We start from the raw sequence: 15,545 nt of genomic DNA, 5'->3' as shown, positions 1-15,545 counted from the left end.
TACTAACTCAAATACTTAAATATTAAATATACTACCAATTCAAATATTACTAGTCAAATGTTCATATACTAATCGAATACTGGTGTCATGAATTTTCACCCATCAAGTTTGAATCTTGGCTCACAAACTATGAATTCTATAGGTTCTAGGCTCTAGACTCTAGGACTATAGGCTCAGGATGTTTCGGATCTCTCATTATCGACTCTTTATATACAATTGCATTTAGTTAAAGATTTTCCACTCCAGTCTACGAATAACTTCTGGTCTAACAAATTTCCAGTACCGAATAAAAATCGTCGATTATTCAATACCTGGATCCTTTATCCTCGATTGTTCGTTCGTTTCGATTGCCCAGCCATTTAATAAGCTTCGAAACAAAAGGAGACGCGACATATTCGGTCGACTGTGAGCGAGTCTCATCCCTCTGAAATCCTGTCAGCCATCGCTCGAACGGATCCAGACACCGGATTTTCCCCTTCTTATTTCGCGGCCTGATCTCTCCTCGCGCTTTAATATGCCCGCGATTACGCGCCAGCTCGCGACTTTATTAGAGAACCGTGCGAGAGTTTCTTCCGGCACTTTTCAAGGCCATCCTTTTATATCCCACGCGCTGTTCTTCCGCGAATTCATATTTTTCGCAGGAGGGAAGATGAGAAAGAGGATTTCGATGGAATATTGCCGTGATCCGCAGTTCGTTGCCTCGAAATAGTTTGATATTGTGGCAAATTGTCGAGATATAGAAGTTTCGGGGATTTCGAAATGGCACGCCCTTACGGTTGTCTTTGAAAACGAACGAACGAGTATCGTAAAAATCTTTGCATCGAGAATTTTAACGGAATTTTGGCGGACCTTCGATCTTCTAAAAAAATTCACGGTGTAGAATTTTAAGAAAGTATTTTATTACACAGAAAATATGAAAGTTTTGGGGTGGTTTGAAATTGTTTTCAGGATCTTGGAACGGGTTGTTTCGGGATTGGTCGTGAAAATGAAGGGCTGGGTATAGTGAAAATCTTTGGCCTGAGAGTCTTAGCTGGATTTTAGTAGATTTTTCGTTTTCTGTACTTCGAATTGTAGGAGAATATTTCGCTACAAAGACGTGAAAATTTTGGTCTGTTCCGCGTTTGTAGCTGCTTCGGCAAACTTGAAGCGAAGTTCTTAGATTGATTGTGAATTTTAGAGGCTGAATACTGGCAAAGTCTTCTAATTTGAGCTTCTACTAGAATGTTTAGTTCCTGAAAATGTTCTTTAGAATGAATTGTTAATTTCAGAAATACGAATGTATCTGATTTGCAAGTATACGTATAGAATAGAACACAATTGTCCGGTTCGATGGAAATTTAATTTGCTATCTGATTAAGGAGAATTGATTTCCATCTACTAATAGAGTTGTTTCCCGGCAGTAGTTTCTCAAAGTAGAGGTGCAGGGATAATCTCCGGATGCTCGAGGAATTTCCAGCATTAAGTTTTTCGACGTGAAGGAAGGAGGAAAGAAAAGAAGAGGGAGAAGACTAATTCACGGCTTGAACAGAACCGATGTCTGACCATATACGGTTCTTTACTACTCGCTGCTCCTATATATGACCTACTTGCCAGAACAAACTCGAACATGGGTTTTTGTTTCAATCGAGACTCGCCATTTATCCTCACCTAAAGCTTCGAGAACGCGTTTTTCAACTTTCATTGGAAATTTACTATCTATTCTCACTTAGAGCTTAAAGAACCAATTTTTCAACTTTTATTCCAAATTTACCATATATTCTCACTTAGGGTTTAGACAAAGTACCTTCCAACTTTTATATCACATTATTTCAATTGATTTTGATATTGCAACTTTAAAGAGCGAATTTCAAGCGAAATTTGAATTTGTCCCTTCGATAGATTTGAAGAATTTTATTTATGAATCATTTGTTGGAACTCCAAGGAAGAAGTTTTAAACGAAATTTGAATTTGCTCAAGTTTCTTCCAGTAGGCTCGAACAACTTGGTTCGCGAATTTTCAGAGGATTAAATAAATTTTATTTGTTGCAATTCTAAGGAAGAAGCGTTCAATGAAATTTGAATTTGTTAAAATACGAAGTACGATAAAAAATTTGCTACGAAAATCTGACCGATACGATCAGAAGATTCGAAGAATTTCACTCAAGAGGAGACTCAATTCGACCAACGCTACGAATCGATTTCGCATAGACTAGAACTAACGCGCTATACAGAGAAACATCGATCGAATAAAGATGGGAATTATCGGTTTCAGTCTAAACCCAATCTTAATCCATCAAAAAGGACAAATTTACTAAAAAAAAAAAAAGAAAAAAAGAACACGATATACAATACAAAAAGAAGAAGAGAAACAACAGAAAGAAAGTAAAGAGAAACGAGAGATCTAATTTTCCGGTGCGCTCATTTCAACGAAAACAGCAACTGGATCCGGAAATAATGGGACACCCGTTAGACGAGACAGGGCACGGACGATTAAAAGCGATATGTTACGTGGCGCGAACACGGTTGCACAGTACTTGAACCAGAAGAGAGTGGTTGAGTGCAGGGTCACATATATTGACATTCCGACACGTGTACCAGCCGAACCGTAGGATCTCTGTTTAATCCGACGCAAGCTGTTTATTTATGCGCGCACGAGCGTCTTCGGTATGCGATGAAAGGATTATCGCGACATACCGTCATAATTACACGCCGTGCCAGCAACCTCGACACCGATGCTTTTGTCTGTGAACGCGTTTGTTTGTTGCTACAGCCGGAACAACCATGACGATACCTCTTCCGGATGAATGCTTTTCACGTCTCTTTCGTATTTTGTTACTCGTTGTGTTCTACTGTTCGTTGCGTTGTTTGTACATTTTATTTTCCGTTTCAACCCTTTCACAGTGTATCATAGCTTAGTAGAACACTATAAATTTCACGTCTTAACCATTCTCGAATTAACGATGCAATATATCTCAGAGTAACTTTTAGAGAGCTGGCGGATCTTTATAATTTTTCTGATATTCGTGTTACACTGCCGTGTACGATTCCATGATAAATTGGACTACACGTTCCATTTCGAATATTACGATCAATCTGTTGCTGTTGTGAAGTTGGAGCAAATCGTAGACTACTATGGATCGATAGACCAAGCTCGCACACAAACAACTCTACATCATTGCATTACTTTGATAAAAAGAAGAGTTCACCGTTAGACTATGGACTATGCTTCCTGATTTTGTATATTCTACGCGACCTTCTTATGAATATTGTGCGTTGGACTTTAAACTTTGGGTCCTAGTTGATGGGTCCCACGTTACTGATCCGAGTCACGGGTGCCAAATTATGAATCCTAAATTCTATTCTGTCAATCAAGCTTCAGAACATCAAATTCCAGATCTTTTGCTGAAATATCGTTGTACGTTCGAATCGTAGTTTAAGTAACTTTTACTAACGAACTGAAGACTGAGAAACTTACCAATCGAGAGTAGCCTTGGCGACGTACTGCACCTGATTCTCTCTGTCAGGATGCTCATGACGATCGTTAAGAGGGACTACGGAGTGACACACGAGACGAGTCTCCTGTCGATTTACAATCGTCAGATTGTAAGGCGACGCCTGTAGTCGAGATGCTATCGGATCCAGAGCCACCCACAATTTATTGTCCACCACCCATGATGGATAGGAGCAACGTTCAGTTGAATTTTCTGGAAACAAAGGAGCGATACCTTGTCAGAAAATCATTACGCGTTATTTCTTAGGATCGAGAATAATTCAATTCGTCAATTTCATCGTTTCACAATCATTGGCCGATAATGTGTCGATTTACTAATTTTATCAACATCGTGCAAAAATTCCAAATTACATCGAATAAACGTAACCTAAGAATTGAAGTAAAACGCAGTTAGACGTCGAAAGACGCGATGGATGCTTTACTTCTCGAAATAATACAACTCTGTCGCTAACACGGTTATTCCTTGGCTATTCTCGGAGCGTATAATGCAACTAGAAACTCATTCCAAGCTCTTCAAGTTGGCCAAGCAAGTCTTCTCCCTCTGATAAACGAGCTACACCTAAACTGCGTTCTCCTTCTTCCCTTTATATCATAATCTTTGTACTTTTTATCATTGAACCGTTACAAATTGAATTACACGACCGTCGAGTCTATCCAGAATTGAACAGCAGACGAACAGCTAGAATTTTAATTTTCCATTTGCACTGGCCCAATTACGAAACGAGCCGATTAATTAAAAATATTATTCCATGGCGCGGGGAGATCGAATAATTTCCAAGTTGCTCGAATAGCCTGTTAATTCGTTATTGTTACGAAGTTACGCAACATAGTTAAGAGAACGATAGTTTGGAATTTTGCTGACAGGATTTCAACGGAAATTGGACGAATTAAAGCTTGTAACGACTGTAAACTTTCTTTTTCAACCTCGTAACAAGATTTCAACTTGTCGAATTTTTATATTTATTGCATTTTTTTATATTTGATTTTTCGTACGCAACACGGTAAAAGAATTGGTATCTTCTGATAAAAGTAAAACAAAAGAAATATTACGCGTACTTCCAAATAATCCAGAAGCGAATTCTGTATTTTATTGCGATACGTCATACCCAAGCTTTTCGACAGACGATTCTAATCTATTTCTGGTAATTAGTTTGCCACTTGTTTCTACGTCGTGTATTTTAATTTTGCTCTCGTTTTAAGAAATAAATTTTTCGATATTCCGTGGAAATCACGTACCAATAACGATTCATTCGTATTTTGAACAAATTCTTCGAGATATTTTTGAATATTACAGGCATGCGACTAAGTGGAAAATAACCGAAGGAATACAGAAAAACGTGGGTTGATTGTATATCTTTAGAGTTGGAGAGAATTGGAGAAAATTGTTAATCGAGACACTTTTTAGATGGAAGTTTTAAAAATAATTACATTCGACAGATGGAAATGAAGAGAAACGTGAATATTACTGGATTTCAGTAGTACGAGTCAGTATATGGTGAGATGTGCATAGGTGCGTCATATAATTTCATACGAATCACTGTTTATTTTAAATACAGCACAAAGTAACGCAGATCCAACATATCGAATATAAATTCTTCTTTCATTTTCATCAAAGCATTTCATTTTATAATGAAAATTACAAAATAATCCATTTTGTGACAGGGTTTTTAAACATTCGTAAGTCTCTCTCGTTTTACGCTTTCGTTTCTCTTGTTTCAATAAAATTCTATATTTCCAAATTGCTTCTTTAAAAAATCGCAAACAATTGCATCTTTATTGTCGTTCCGCGATAAAAATTGTAAGATACGTCATTACACGACGTTGCTTCTAAACATTTGTAATTGTTATCCCTTGTCGTATTTTAATTTCAACTTTTAACTGAAAATTACACATTCATAAACTCCGTATTTAATTTCGTTCGACCATTGCATATTGTAATAAAAAATTGTAGAAAAAATTTATTTCGCGTCAAATTTTCTAAAAATTCATTGTCATGTTCTCGCTTTAATTTTCGATTGAAAATTATGCAAACGTCTCGACGAATAAAGAAGGAGTGAGAAATTTGTGAAATAAGGATGAGGAAATGGAATCAGACGTGACAATTTTTAATGATAATTCGGCGAGACAGTGGGAGAACATGCGTGCCCCATCGAGGTATCGATCGCCTTTCAGCGGAGGCGTCCTGTACGCCACATACTTCGACGCCTGTGCATTTTTAACGGTCCATTAATTCGCGCACAGTGATTGATAGCTGTGAGCAGTCGACCATCGACGCGATAACTGTTTGTAGGCGACCTGGACTCGCGTTTATGTTCGATTATTGCATTCCTTTGGATTATCGCTATTATCCTACCTACGAACTTACTTTTTCTTCCGTTCCTTTCTTTCATCTTACATAAATCATAAATTTATATTTATTACTTTGCTACTTATTTCTACAATCGAGTATTTCGTTGAACAAATGTTCAATATAGTTACCAAATGAGTTATTCTATATAAAATCTATAGCACAATTAGTATTATGATATAATTGTTATGCGAAAAATAAAAATCAGAAAATATGAAGCAAGCAACAAAACAGATTTCCATACAACGTGCCATAATCATATAATAAGAACCTTCGCTCGCTCTAAATGCAAATTATGCGTATCGATTTTTCGTTAAATCAATTATCATAAAATCCTGTTACCTCGTCACGAGTCTAACGTTTTTTATCGCGATTCTGGACACGTAAAACCGACAGGCAAAGTGAATTTAGCCCGTCGCCTATTATTTCCCACGAGACGGGAAGGACGCCTTTTTTCCGTTTTTTATAGAAAGCTGTTCAATCATATTGTAAATAATATCGGTGCACGCCTCCGAGTTCACCATTTTATGGTGGTGGTTTTCTTTTTTATATTTGGTCTTGGAGCCTGGTAGAACATGGACGGGGACGATCCTTGATTTGCATCGAACCGCAATCTCTTCTTCTCTCGAGGAGAACGAAATGAATTCGAGACGGAATAAAAAAGGAAATATCTCGAAGGGACCGTAAATACCTTGGAACAATATTGAAACTTGAAAGTAACTCAGTGTAACGTGGAAAGTTTCTGTTTGGAGATTTTTCTTGCCGCTTTTTTATCGTCACTTTGTTTGCTGCGTATGCGTAGGACGCAGAATAGAAGGAATTTAGACGTTGTTTTCACGTAAAATAATTGAACGTACGATCTGTGCTTTTAGGAAAATTATTCCGTTTCCATTGTTTCGTGAATTATTAAACTTTCTATTTAACTCAAATTAGCAATCTCTCTTATTAATGTCGTTTTGTGTAAAAACCAAGTTGGTTCGTGGCTCGTAATTTTACGTACCGGAATTATAACTTTTATTAAATCTTGCTAATTATTCTATCTGGAGATTTTATAGAAAAGCACCGGTGGTATACAAAAACTTGAATAAAACTGATAAACAATCTTTTAATCGAAATTTTTATTCCAAAGATTGGCGCATTGCGTAGTACTTTCTATGAGAATCGATTCGCGTTACGTTTAAGACAACTCTCTGCGGAAAGAATACAATTATTAAAATTAAAGAATGACATTGTGTTATTTTATTTTTCGTTTTACTAACTGCATCAAGTTATTCATCCGTGAATCGAACAGTTTAGTCAATTATCGTATTAAATCAATTTCTCTTTCAACATGCTCGGTTCGAAATTCGGGACGTTTTGTTGGAAAAGGGGAAAAATTTCGAAATTTCGAGCAAACGATTCGAGCGTTTAAGCAGCTTAGCAATTTTTCCACGCCTCTATTGCAACATTGGCTCGGGTGTTTCGTTAACCCCATTCCCTGGCGTTTCCATTTAAACTTTCCAGAAGGCAGATTAGTCCCTGGGATCTGCAACCCGCTTCCCTCGATCTCGTTGCTATCCTATGGCCGCGATTTGGTTCGGTTGAAACTCGAAAATGGCTCGGATACGTGTAAAAAAGAAAAAAAAACGCGTTCGATTAATGAAGAAATAATCGCGACTGCAAATTGCGAGCTACGTCGTGATATTAATAATTCTTTGTGCACAAGGCAGCATTTTTAAAGCTACAGAATTTTTTATAGGGACTGAACTGAATTTTATTAAATGCACATAACAAAATTTGGCTGCATATTTATCTTCAATTAAAATACCCAAATAAGAAGGTTATAATCGTACAAATAAATAATTAAATATAATGCGGTATATATTACAATGTTAAACATTGAATCAATTTACTAAATTTGTTAAATCAATTTGTTAAATTTGGAACAATATTCTGGAACTGTGCGCCATATTATTGTTCAGAAAATATCTGGAAATAAATCCTGGCCAGTGGCAGGATCGCGCAATCAGTCATGTATCCGGGAAATTCAACTGGAAGCGGTTTACCGCAAAACCAGCAACAAGATCATCTCCATCTAATACAACTGTCTACTCGTATCCACGTTCATAGCTTCACAGGATACGAGGAACGGTGTATTTAAACCGAAACTGGGGCAATGAACCGAACAGGCCGATCGACGATGATGATCCGTTCCGCTCTGACCGAAGATTGATAAATTAAAATGGTAATGAACGATCGAGCTATACGATGAACCTCCAAGAATTTCATTTTAGATGTCAGAACGTTGAAATGTTCTTTTACTTCGCGAAGAACATTATAATAATTCCTTTAATGGCAAACTTTTAACGAAAGTGATGGTTTGTTAATTTTTATAAATCTTGTTGTAAATTTTAGAGGAAGAGACTTTTAACGATAAAAAACCACGGTTAGATGAAAAATTGCTTAAGAGGATATTTAAACAACGAGACAGAAATTCAGAAACAGGGACCATCGAGCGTTGAGAAAATTTTTGACGATAGAAACACACGATTAGATGGAAAACTATCCGGAGAATATAGGAATCTTTAATCTGCGCCTAGCTTTATCAAAAAAACGGGACAAAAATGCAGAAACACGACCTATAAAGCCTATACAACGTAGCCACGCAAGGAATTCGGTTTCAGAGCGGAGACTTTTAACCTCTCAGCAAGAATTTGCGGTAAAATTCCAGGCTAGGCCGATCAAAGATTCGCGGTTGCAGGTAAAATCAATCCCAAGAATGTTGAGAGAGGATCGAACGATGCTGGTGATCGCCTCAATTTGGTTAACCATGGCTGCAGAGGGCAGAATCATCGCAATCTAGCAAGGCTACGTGCAGTTATGCGATACCATGGAATACCCCAAGTAGTTGACGTCGACCGCCGCGCCAGTGTGCCGATAACACGCGGCCCAAGAATCCGATCTGGTGTCCATGGACACCGTCATAGTTTACGTTCTTCGTGCCCTGGTGCTATCGGTACCCGCGGTTTTCCCCGCGCCAAGACGCACGATCATCAGTTAACGATAACGTCAATGTGCCAACAATTTGCCCGCAGGATCGCTCCTTTTCACCTGGCCACACTGTGGTAGTGTACGTGTCACTTCGTACATGTTCGGTTACGTGGATGTTGGAAGAGATTTCATGTGCATGGAATTGGTTATCAGCGACTCGGACAAAGGTAGATTGATTTTTATGAAACGAATGTTCGAAGGGTTTTGTGGAAATGATAATATTATGATTTTAAGTGATTTTTTAATATAGGTCGTAGACTTTTTCCAACTATGGTATCAGGTTGGTTAGCGAGTACTGTTGCGGGGATTATTTTATGAATAGGGATTTTTGCGTTGACAGTTTGAGCATTGGAAACCTAATAGTGACATTATAGGGATACTTCATGAGACTGGTTCTAAGTTGGGAATTAAGCGTGCCTTCAGTTCAATAGTGATATTCAATAGTGATATTATAGGAACATTTCGTAAGAGCGGTTTTAATTTGTCAGCTAAGTGTATCTTAGTAGCGAAGAATTTGGTGCTGCCGTACTAGAGGTTATTTTGTAAGTATCGGGATTTTTTATATATAAACTTTGTTTATGAGCACTTACTCTGTTTCATCTTGAACGTCTTGGCAGCCTCCTTAACGCTGATCAAGCCAGTACAAGAGGCATCCTCACTTTGCGCCAAATTCCACGAATTGTTCGAAGTTTGTTCATAGATGAAGCATCTATAGCTGTCCTCGTCGCTAGTTTTCCGCGGAGCGTGCAACCTCGCCACTAGATTGTGCGTGCTGCTTTCCTTCCACGTGGCTAGGCACTCTAGTTCCACATCTTCAAACAAAATCAAACGTTACGTTGAATCGGGTGTACATTACTTTACTTCAATTACAAATCTTAACTCGCAAACCTTTTTAAGATAAGAGTAAAATCAAAATTCTAATTATCAAATCTCTGCCAAATGGGATTTCCGTAGAATTGTTTCCTAATTTATTCAAACTTGATCAAACTTCTTCAAACCTTAATTCGAAACACTATTAAACTACCCAATAGTAGAAGAAATAATACTTTTAAGCTATTTAAGTCGACTTTACATCAAATCCTAACCTACAGAAATACTTCAAAGCTAGCAAGAAGAAAAGAAAATGGTATTTTAGTTTTGTTTCAAGGCACTCAATGTCCTTGTACAAATTTCGGTCATCGAATAAAAATCCTCATCGTTGAATCATGAATCTTCTGACCACCATTAGCTTCCCCCAATTACACCGCGATGCATAACGATTCCAATTACGAGGAGGGCTAAATCGTCCGCGGAGAAAATTATGGACGGAAATATTCTAACCGTTAATAAACCGCACCGCAGCCGCGTAGAATGAATTATAGCGGCACGAGCGTTTTCCCTTGGTATAATAATCGCGGAAAATCGGTCGGACAAGGGGTAGCAGCAACAAATGGTAATTGACAGGGCCGTTAATCATTCGCCGGAAGTTCCACTGACCGTCACAGATTCTCTTCCACTGCGTGTCGTGTTAATTAACGTCGTCATTGGGTATTTCTCGGTGCATGAAGAAAAATTACGGTTTTTCGCATGAAACTACCTGATGGACAAATATTGCAGATATTTATCTTAACTTTTTCGAAATTTTGTCTTGAAAAAATATATTTATTTGGAGAAGAATACAGAAAAGAAGATATCGTCGAACAGACCGTGGATATTCGTGCAAATTCATATTTTTATTAACACGAGTAAAGAGTTGCTTGAAACTACAGATGTTACGATGAGTACCTTATTTTGCAATATTTTGTATATTTCTCAATATTATGTAAATTTTCCATAGTTTTATACGTTTCAATTTTCTACGAACGTGTAATTTTTATGCATAGCAATATATAGTCAGAAAGTATAAATATATACTATGAAGTATACTCACCGACGCTTTCAGAGGACAGCACATTGGCACACGCCTGGTAGCGGAAAAGCAATCGCGATTCTTGAGTGCAGGTTTCTGCTGCTGATAACGGCGACTTACACTCCCCTTCGCCATGACTATACGTGAATTCTAGGGGCCCCTTAAATGGACAGGGCATCGGAGCTGCCCCCGTGCGAAATAGGGAAATTAATATGGCATCGCTTCTCAACTCGCTGCATATGAATGGCAAAGTAGGTTTTGGCGACGCTGTGATGCAATAGGCTGGAAAAGAAGAATCGACGACGACAATTAACATTTTTCATTTCCTTTCCTTTTTTCTGTCTACATTGTTCCCCGTCTTTCAAATATTAATTAACATTCTCGTCATCGGCAATGTAACGTACCAGTGAAATTGTTTGGTACTTCGTTTTCGATAACTAAACAATTTCTGCAGACATTTGGAATACGCGTTTAAAATCGATTAAAGCAAGTATCCATAACGTGCGAGACTTACTTTCTTTATACTGAAGAACATTCGGATGCTTCATGTGCATGACGATGCACCTATAGCAATCTATCTCTCTGTAACAAAGAAAAAGAAAATTCTGTTATTATAAAATCGAATGACGAGACAAATAAAAAAAGAAATAACCCTGTTTCCTATTCTACGTTTGACACCAAATAAAACGCTACGATAGACAACAAAGTTCTCCTAAACGATTTCGCCCAAGGAAAAGGAAATATCGAAACACCGTTGCGATCAAACAAACTCCTTCGAACACTCGGTCCATTCAGAAAACACAACATCTCCAACTTCTTTCTAACGTAACAGAGATCGCTCTTAAATACACTCACATCCGAGAAAATCTGCAAGAAAAGATAAAACGAAGTGTACTAACACACGCGATTCCTAGGCATTTGTACACGATGAAAAGACAAACTTCAAGGCGCAATAGAGACAAGGGCGGTTAGATAGAGGGTGGAAAAGGGATGACTGGTCCAAGGGGGGCAAGTAGTATCACGTAGCTACTTAAAACTTTTCGAGCTTGTCTTGTGTCCCTTCTAGTTGCCACCTTGCTTACTTAGCTCTGCTTCGCAACTTCTACCTTCCACTGTAGTCTCTTTCTCTTCCTGCCTCTCCTTTGCTTCCTGTTTCCCACCCCTTACATTCTCCTCAGCTTCCTGCTGGCTGGGACGATGAAGTTTACCTTCGTTTCTGGCTACCTCCTGTACTTCTTATCGAACGTCCATATTTTTCTTTTTGGATGACATTTCTTTCGACGTAATTGATTCTTCGTTATTTTTAGGTGGAAAGAGGTCTGATTAATGATGTGACCAAGCTCACGTAATTTGCAGTATTTAGTAACATTTATAATGTATAAAGAATAAAGAATACAAATTAAGATTAAATAATGTAACCTAACTGAAATTCAAACTACTACGATAACATGCAGCATAAGAATATCAACGAAGAACTGGAAATGAAAATCTCGCAAGATTCAGCTTAAATAAAATAAAAGGCACCAGGATATTGCCAGGAAACTAGAAATCGGCAATTCTATTCACTGCCTACCTAAACTTTAATTTAACCAAAATTTAAAAATCTTCCCTGCTTATCTAATGGCACAGACCAAATTTCTTCGCGCGTCCGAAACAACGCTGCACATTCTTTCTGTTATTTCCTTTTCCACGAAAGAACCTTGCGCTCATTTGTATCTTGTACATTTGTACGTCTGTTTATCGACAGTTGCTCGTTATTTAAGCCTCGAGATGGTCTCAAAGCGCGAGATCAATGCGAGCAAGCATAAAAGCAGACTCGAAAGATAAATATATATGCGTGAAACGCACGCATCAGCGAGTTCAGACGTTTCGCAACGCGAATAGCTAGCCATTCGTACACTTCGAACGCGGTTCATGGTTCATAAAAGAGAGGACGGAGATGCGTGTGTGCTGGTCTCTGACGTTTATAAATCGACTGTTCCCAAGAATATCGTCTGGAACTTCGCCGTAACTTTAAGATACACTAATGGATGTTTTTCTTGCATTAAGTTGCACGCTTTTGGTAGCAAAGCCTTACAAGCTCGCGTAGAATGTTATTAGATTATTATAAAATAGAGTTTTTGTTAGGAAATCGGTATGATTATTTATTCTACCATATTATCGAGTATTTTTGTCCCAATGTATTTTGTGCGTGTTTTTCAGTTCATTCCTCTATCAAATAAAATACTCCTCTTTTTCTTACTTATTAAAACATAACTAAACTGCCTTTATTGTAAACTACGGTGTACACGTCTGAATATTTTCAAATGTCCTCTCAAAGCAGAACGGTCCTCGACCGATTAATTTTCTAAAAGTATAAACTAAATGAAAAATTTGTTCGAAAGAAAGGAGCGAGAAATTTCCAAATTTCCCATCAAGGCAGAAGAATAGTCGGTCGATTAACTTTCTAAAATGGAAAGCAACTAGCCTCTCCAAGATCTGAAAGGCGTCTCTTGGAGCTGTTTCGATGGAAGAACACCCTCGTCCAAGTTTTCCACGTTGGCCTGTACATGCAGCCGATCTACAATTCGAAAGTTGTCCAAGTTTGTATGCATGTCAACGAAGCCGCGGACACGGTATCCGAGAGCGGTTTCTCGTGATCGCATTTGGAGTAACTATCAGGCAACCGGAAGCGAAGGGAACGCTCTCTGCCCTTCAGCTCGTGAACCGCAAACGGCTCGGAGTTAAACGCGCCGAACCCGACCGCTTTTGTCGACCCAACTCGACCACTCTCGCAACTTTTACCCAACCCCTTTCATGTTTCGTCCGTTTTTTTCATTTTTTCTTCTTCTTTTTTCATGCTGGCTAAGGCGACGAATTTTTACTCTTTTTTATTTTCTTTTTTTTTTTTTTTTTTGAGGGAAGTTTAAATGTACCGATGTTGTTGTCAGAAATGTTGTTTGGATTTTTGAAACAATGTTCCGAGCGTAATTTTTAGTGATCGCAGTTATGGATATTTTAATGCACGATGTTTTTGGAAGACTTGGAATTTAAGTGTATCTGTTGAGTCGTTAGTTTCGTATTATTTTAATATCGTATAGTGTTATTACGTTATATCGTAATTTTGTTTTCTATATTTTATGATGTATAATAATGGATACTGTACAATGTTGCATTTTCAGAATTTTCATTGCCAGAAATTTTATAACAGTGAATATCTTTTCGATATAGGAACGCTAAAATTTAATGCACGAATTGGGAAAATTGATTTACACGATGAATTGATTGAACGAAATGTCCTTGGAAATTGAAAAAATTAATGGGCGAGATTGAAGTTGGGCTGGGTAAAAAGATTCGCTGAAATAACAGATTTCGAAAGATTGAAAAGTTCCCCCACGAACATTTCGAAGAATTTGAAAGTTCCGGGACGAAAAATTTGGAAGAGTCGAAACTTTAGAATGGAAAATACTAAAAGATGGAAATATTCCAAAATATTTAGAAGCTTGATGAAATGACAAATTTCAAGTAGTTGGAGGAACGAAAGAACCGATATGGATTATTCTAAGCAAAATAACGATACTAAAATTAAATTTTATCAAATTTACTAAAATTAATCAATTAAATTTTCGTTTCTAAAAATTGCAATAAAATTTCTAAAAGTACGCCCTTCTCATCAACTGACTCAAAACGTCGAAAAATACTTCAATTTCTACGAGTGGGGTCGTTGAAAAATCCAACTCGTTAGCCCATAAACGCTTTCCGATCTGGCAGCTGCGACGTGCTCTCAGGATCGATTCTACAACTTCCGGATTATTGCCACGACAACTCGGACGTTTTATCGTTTCTCGATGATCCGAAGAGTTTCGCGGCGATCCTTTAAAGCTCGGTGCCACATCGACCGATCGTTCTGTTCTCTGTATCGTTTGAGACGCAACGTCGAATCGGCCACTTTTACGACCTCCACGATACTCACCAATGATCATTGTTATCGCTTACTTTTATTTGTTTGTTCCATTCGGGGGTCGAATTGAAAAACGCAATCAGAATAGTGCCGAAATAGCGGAGCATTATGGACAAGGAGACTCTTAAAAGTTATGTTGTTTGGATCGTTAAGTCGATAGTTATACCATCGATAAAACGTGTTTGATGACTATGTTTAAGTAGTCATACAATGGCAGACTAAGGATTTATCAAGAAAAATCTTAGAAAATAATCTTAACCTAAGCTTAAGTGACGTTTAATGACTATTTTCAAGTGGTTGTAAAAATTACTAGATTTTATCATCCTAGATTACGAATTTCTCAAAAAGATGTCTGAAAAGTAACCTAAACCTAACCTAACCTAAATCACCAAAAGCCTAAACCAGTCCTAACCTAAACAAAAGTGATGTTTCATGGCAATGTTCAAACGAATGTGGAGATGATACTGATAGGTTTTTAGGATACGTAGTAGTAGGTAGATAAATGATTTGTCAAGAGGAGCCCTGAAGAGAAACTCTAACCAAAATATAAGTTATATTTGATGACTACGTTCAAACGTAATATAAGCAAACCACGCTTGAAAGCGGATAAGAATCGAAGCACGGCGCGAAATACTTAAACGATACGAGACTAGCTAGATTCTATATTTAGATAACAGATTCGATTCCTTGGATTATGAATATTTTCACTCTGAATCATGATATTTTGTCCCAGAAATTTGGACTCTAAATAAAGTTTCTCGCATCTCCAAAGATACCAGGCTATCTTCAAATCCTTCTATAACAGCATAACTATATCTTGCGTAAAGTGTACCTCGAATAATACCAAAATT

The 15,545-nt window shown here is 37.7% G+C and overlaps 1 protein-coding gene across 3 annotated transcripts in view; it reads right to left on the bottom strand.

Moving 5' to 3' along the window:
• The window catches only part of LOC126874834 (uncharacterized), a 318,734-nt gene that overhangs the window by 39,005 nt on the left and 264,184 nt on the right, over positions 1–15,545 (bottom strand). For all 3 annotated transcript variants that reach the window (XM_050637322.1, XM_050637321.1, XM_050637323.1), the window contains 4 exons: positions 11,269–11,336; positions 10,776–11,036; positions 9,457–9,678; positions 3,454–3,682 (listed from right to left, as the gene is read on the bottom strand). In XM_050637322.1, the coding sequence (XP_050493279.1) occupies positions 3,454–3,682; positions 9,457–9,678; positions 10,776–11,036; positions 11,269–11,336 (780 nt within the window). The remainder of the gene's footprint in view (positions 1–3,453; positions 3,683–9,456; positions 9,679–10,775; positions 11,037–11,268; positions 11,337–15,545) is intronic.

This window comes from Bombus huntii, chromosome 16 (assembly GCF_024542735.1).
Source record: "Bombus huntii isolate Logan2020A chromosome 16, iyBomHunt1.1, whole genome shotgun sequence".
NCBI lineage: Eukaryota > Metazoa > Arthropoda > Insecta > Hymenoptera > Apidae > Bombus > Bombus huntii.
Note: the sequence above shows the minus strand (reverse complement) of the source record. Positions and strands in the feature narration are given on the sequence as shown.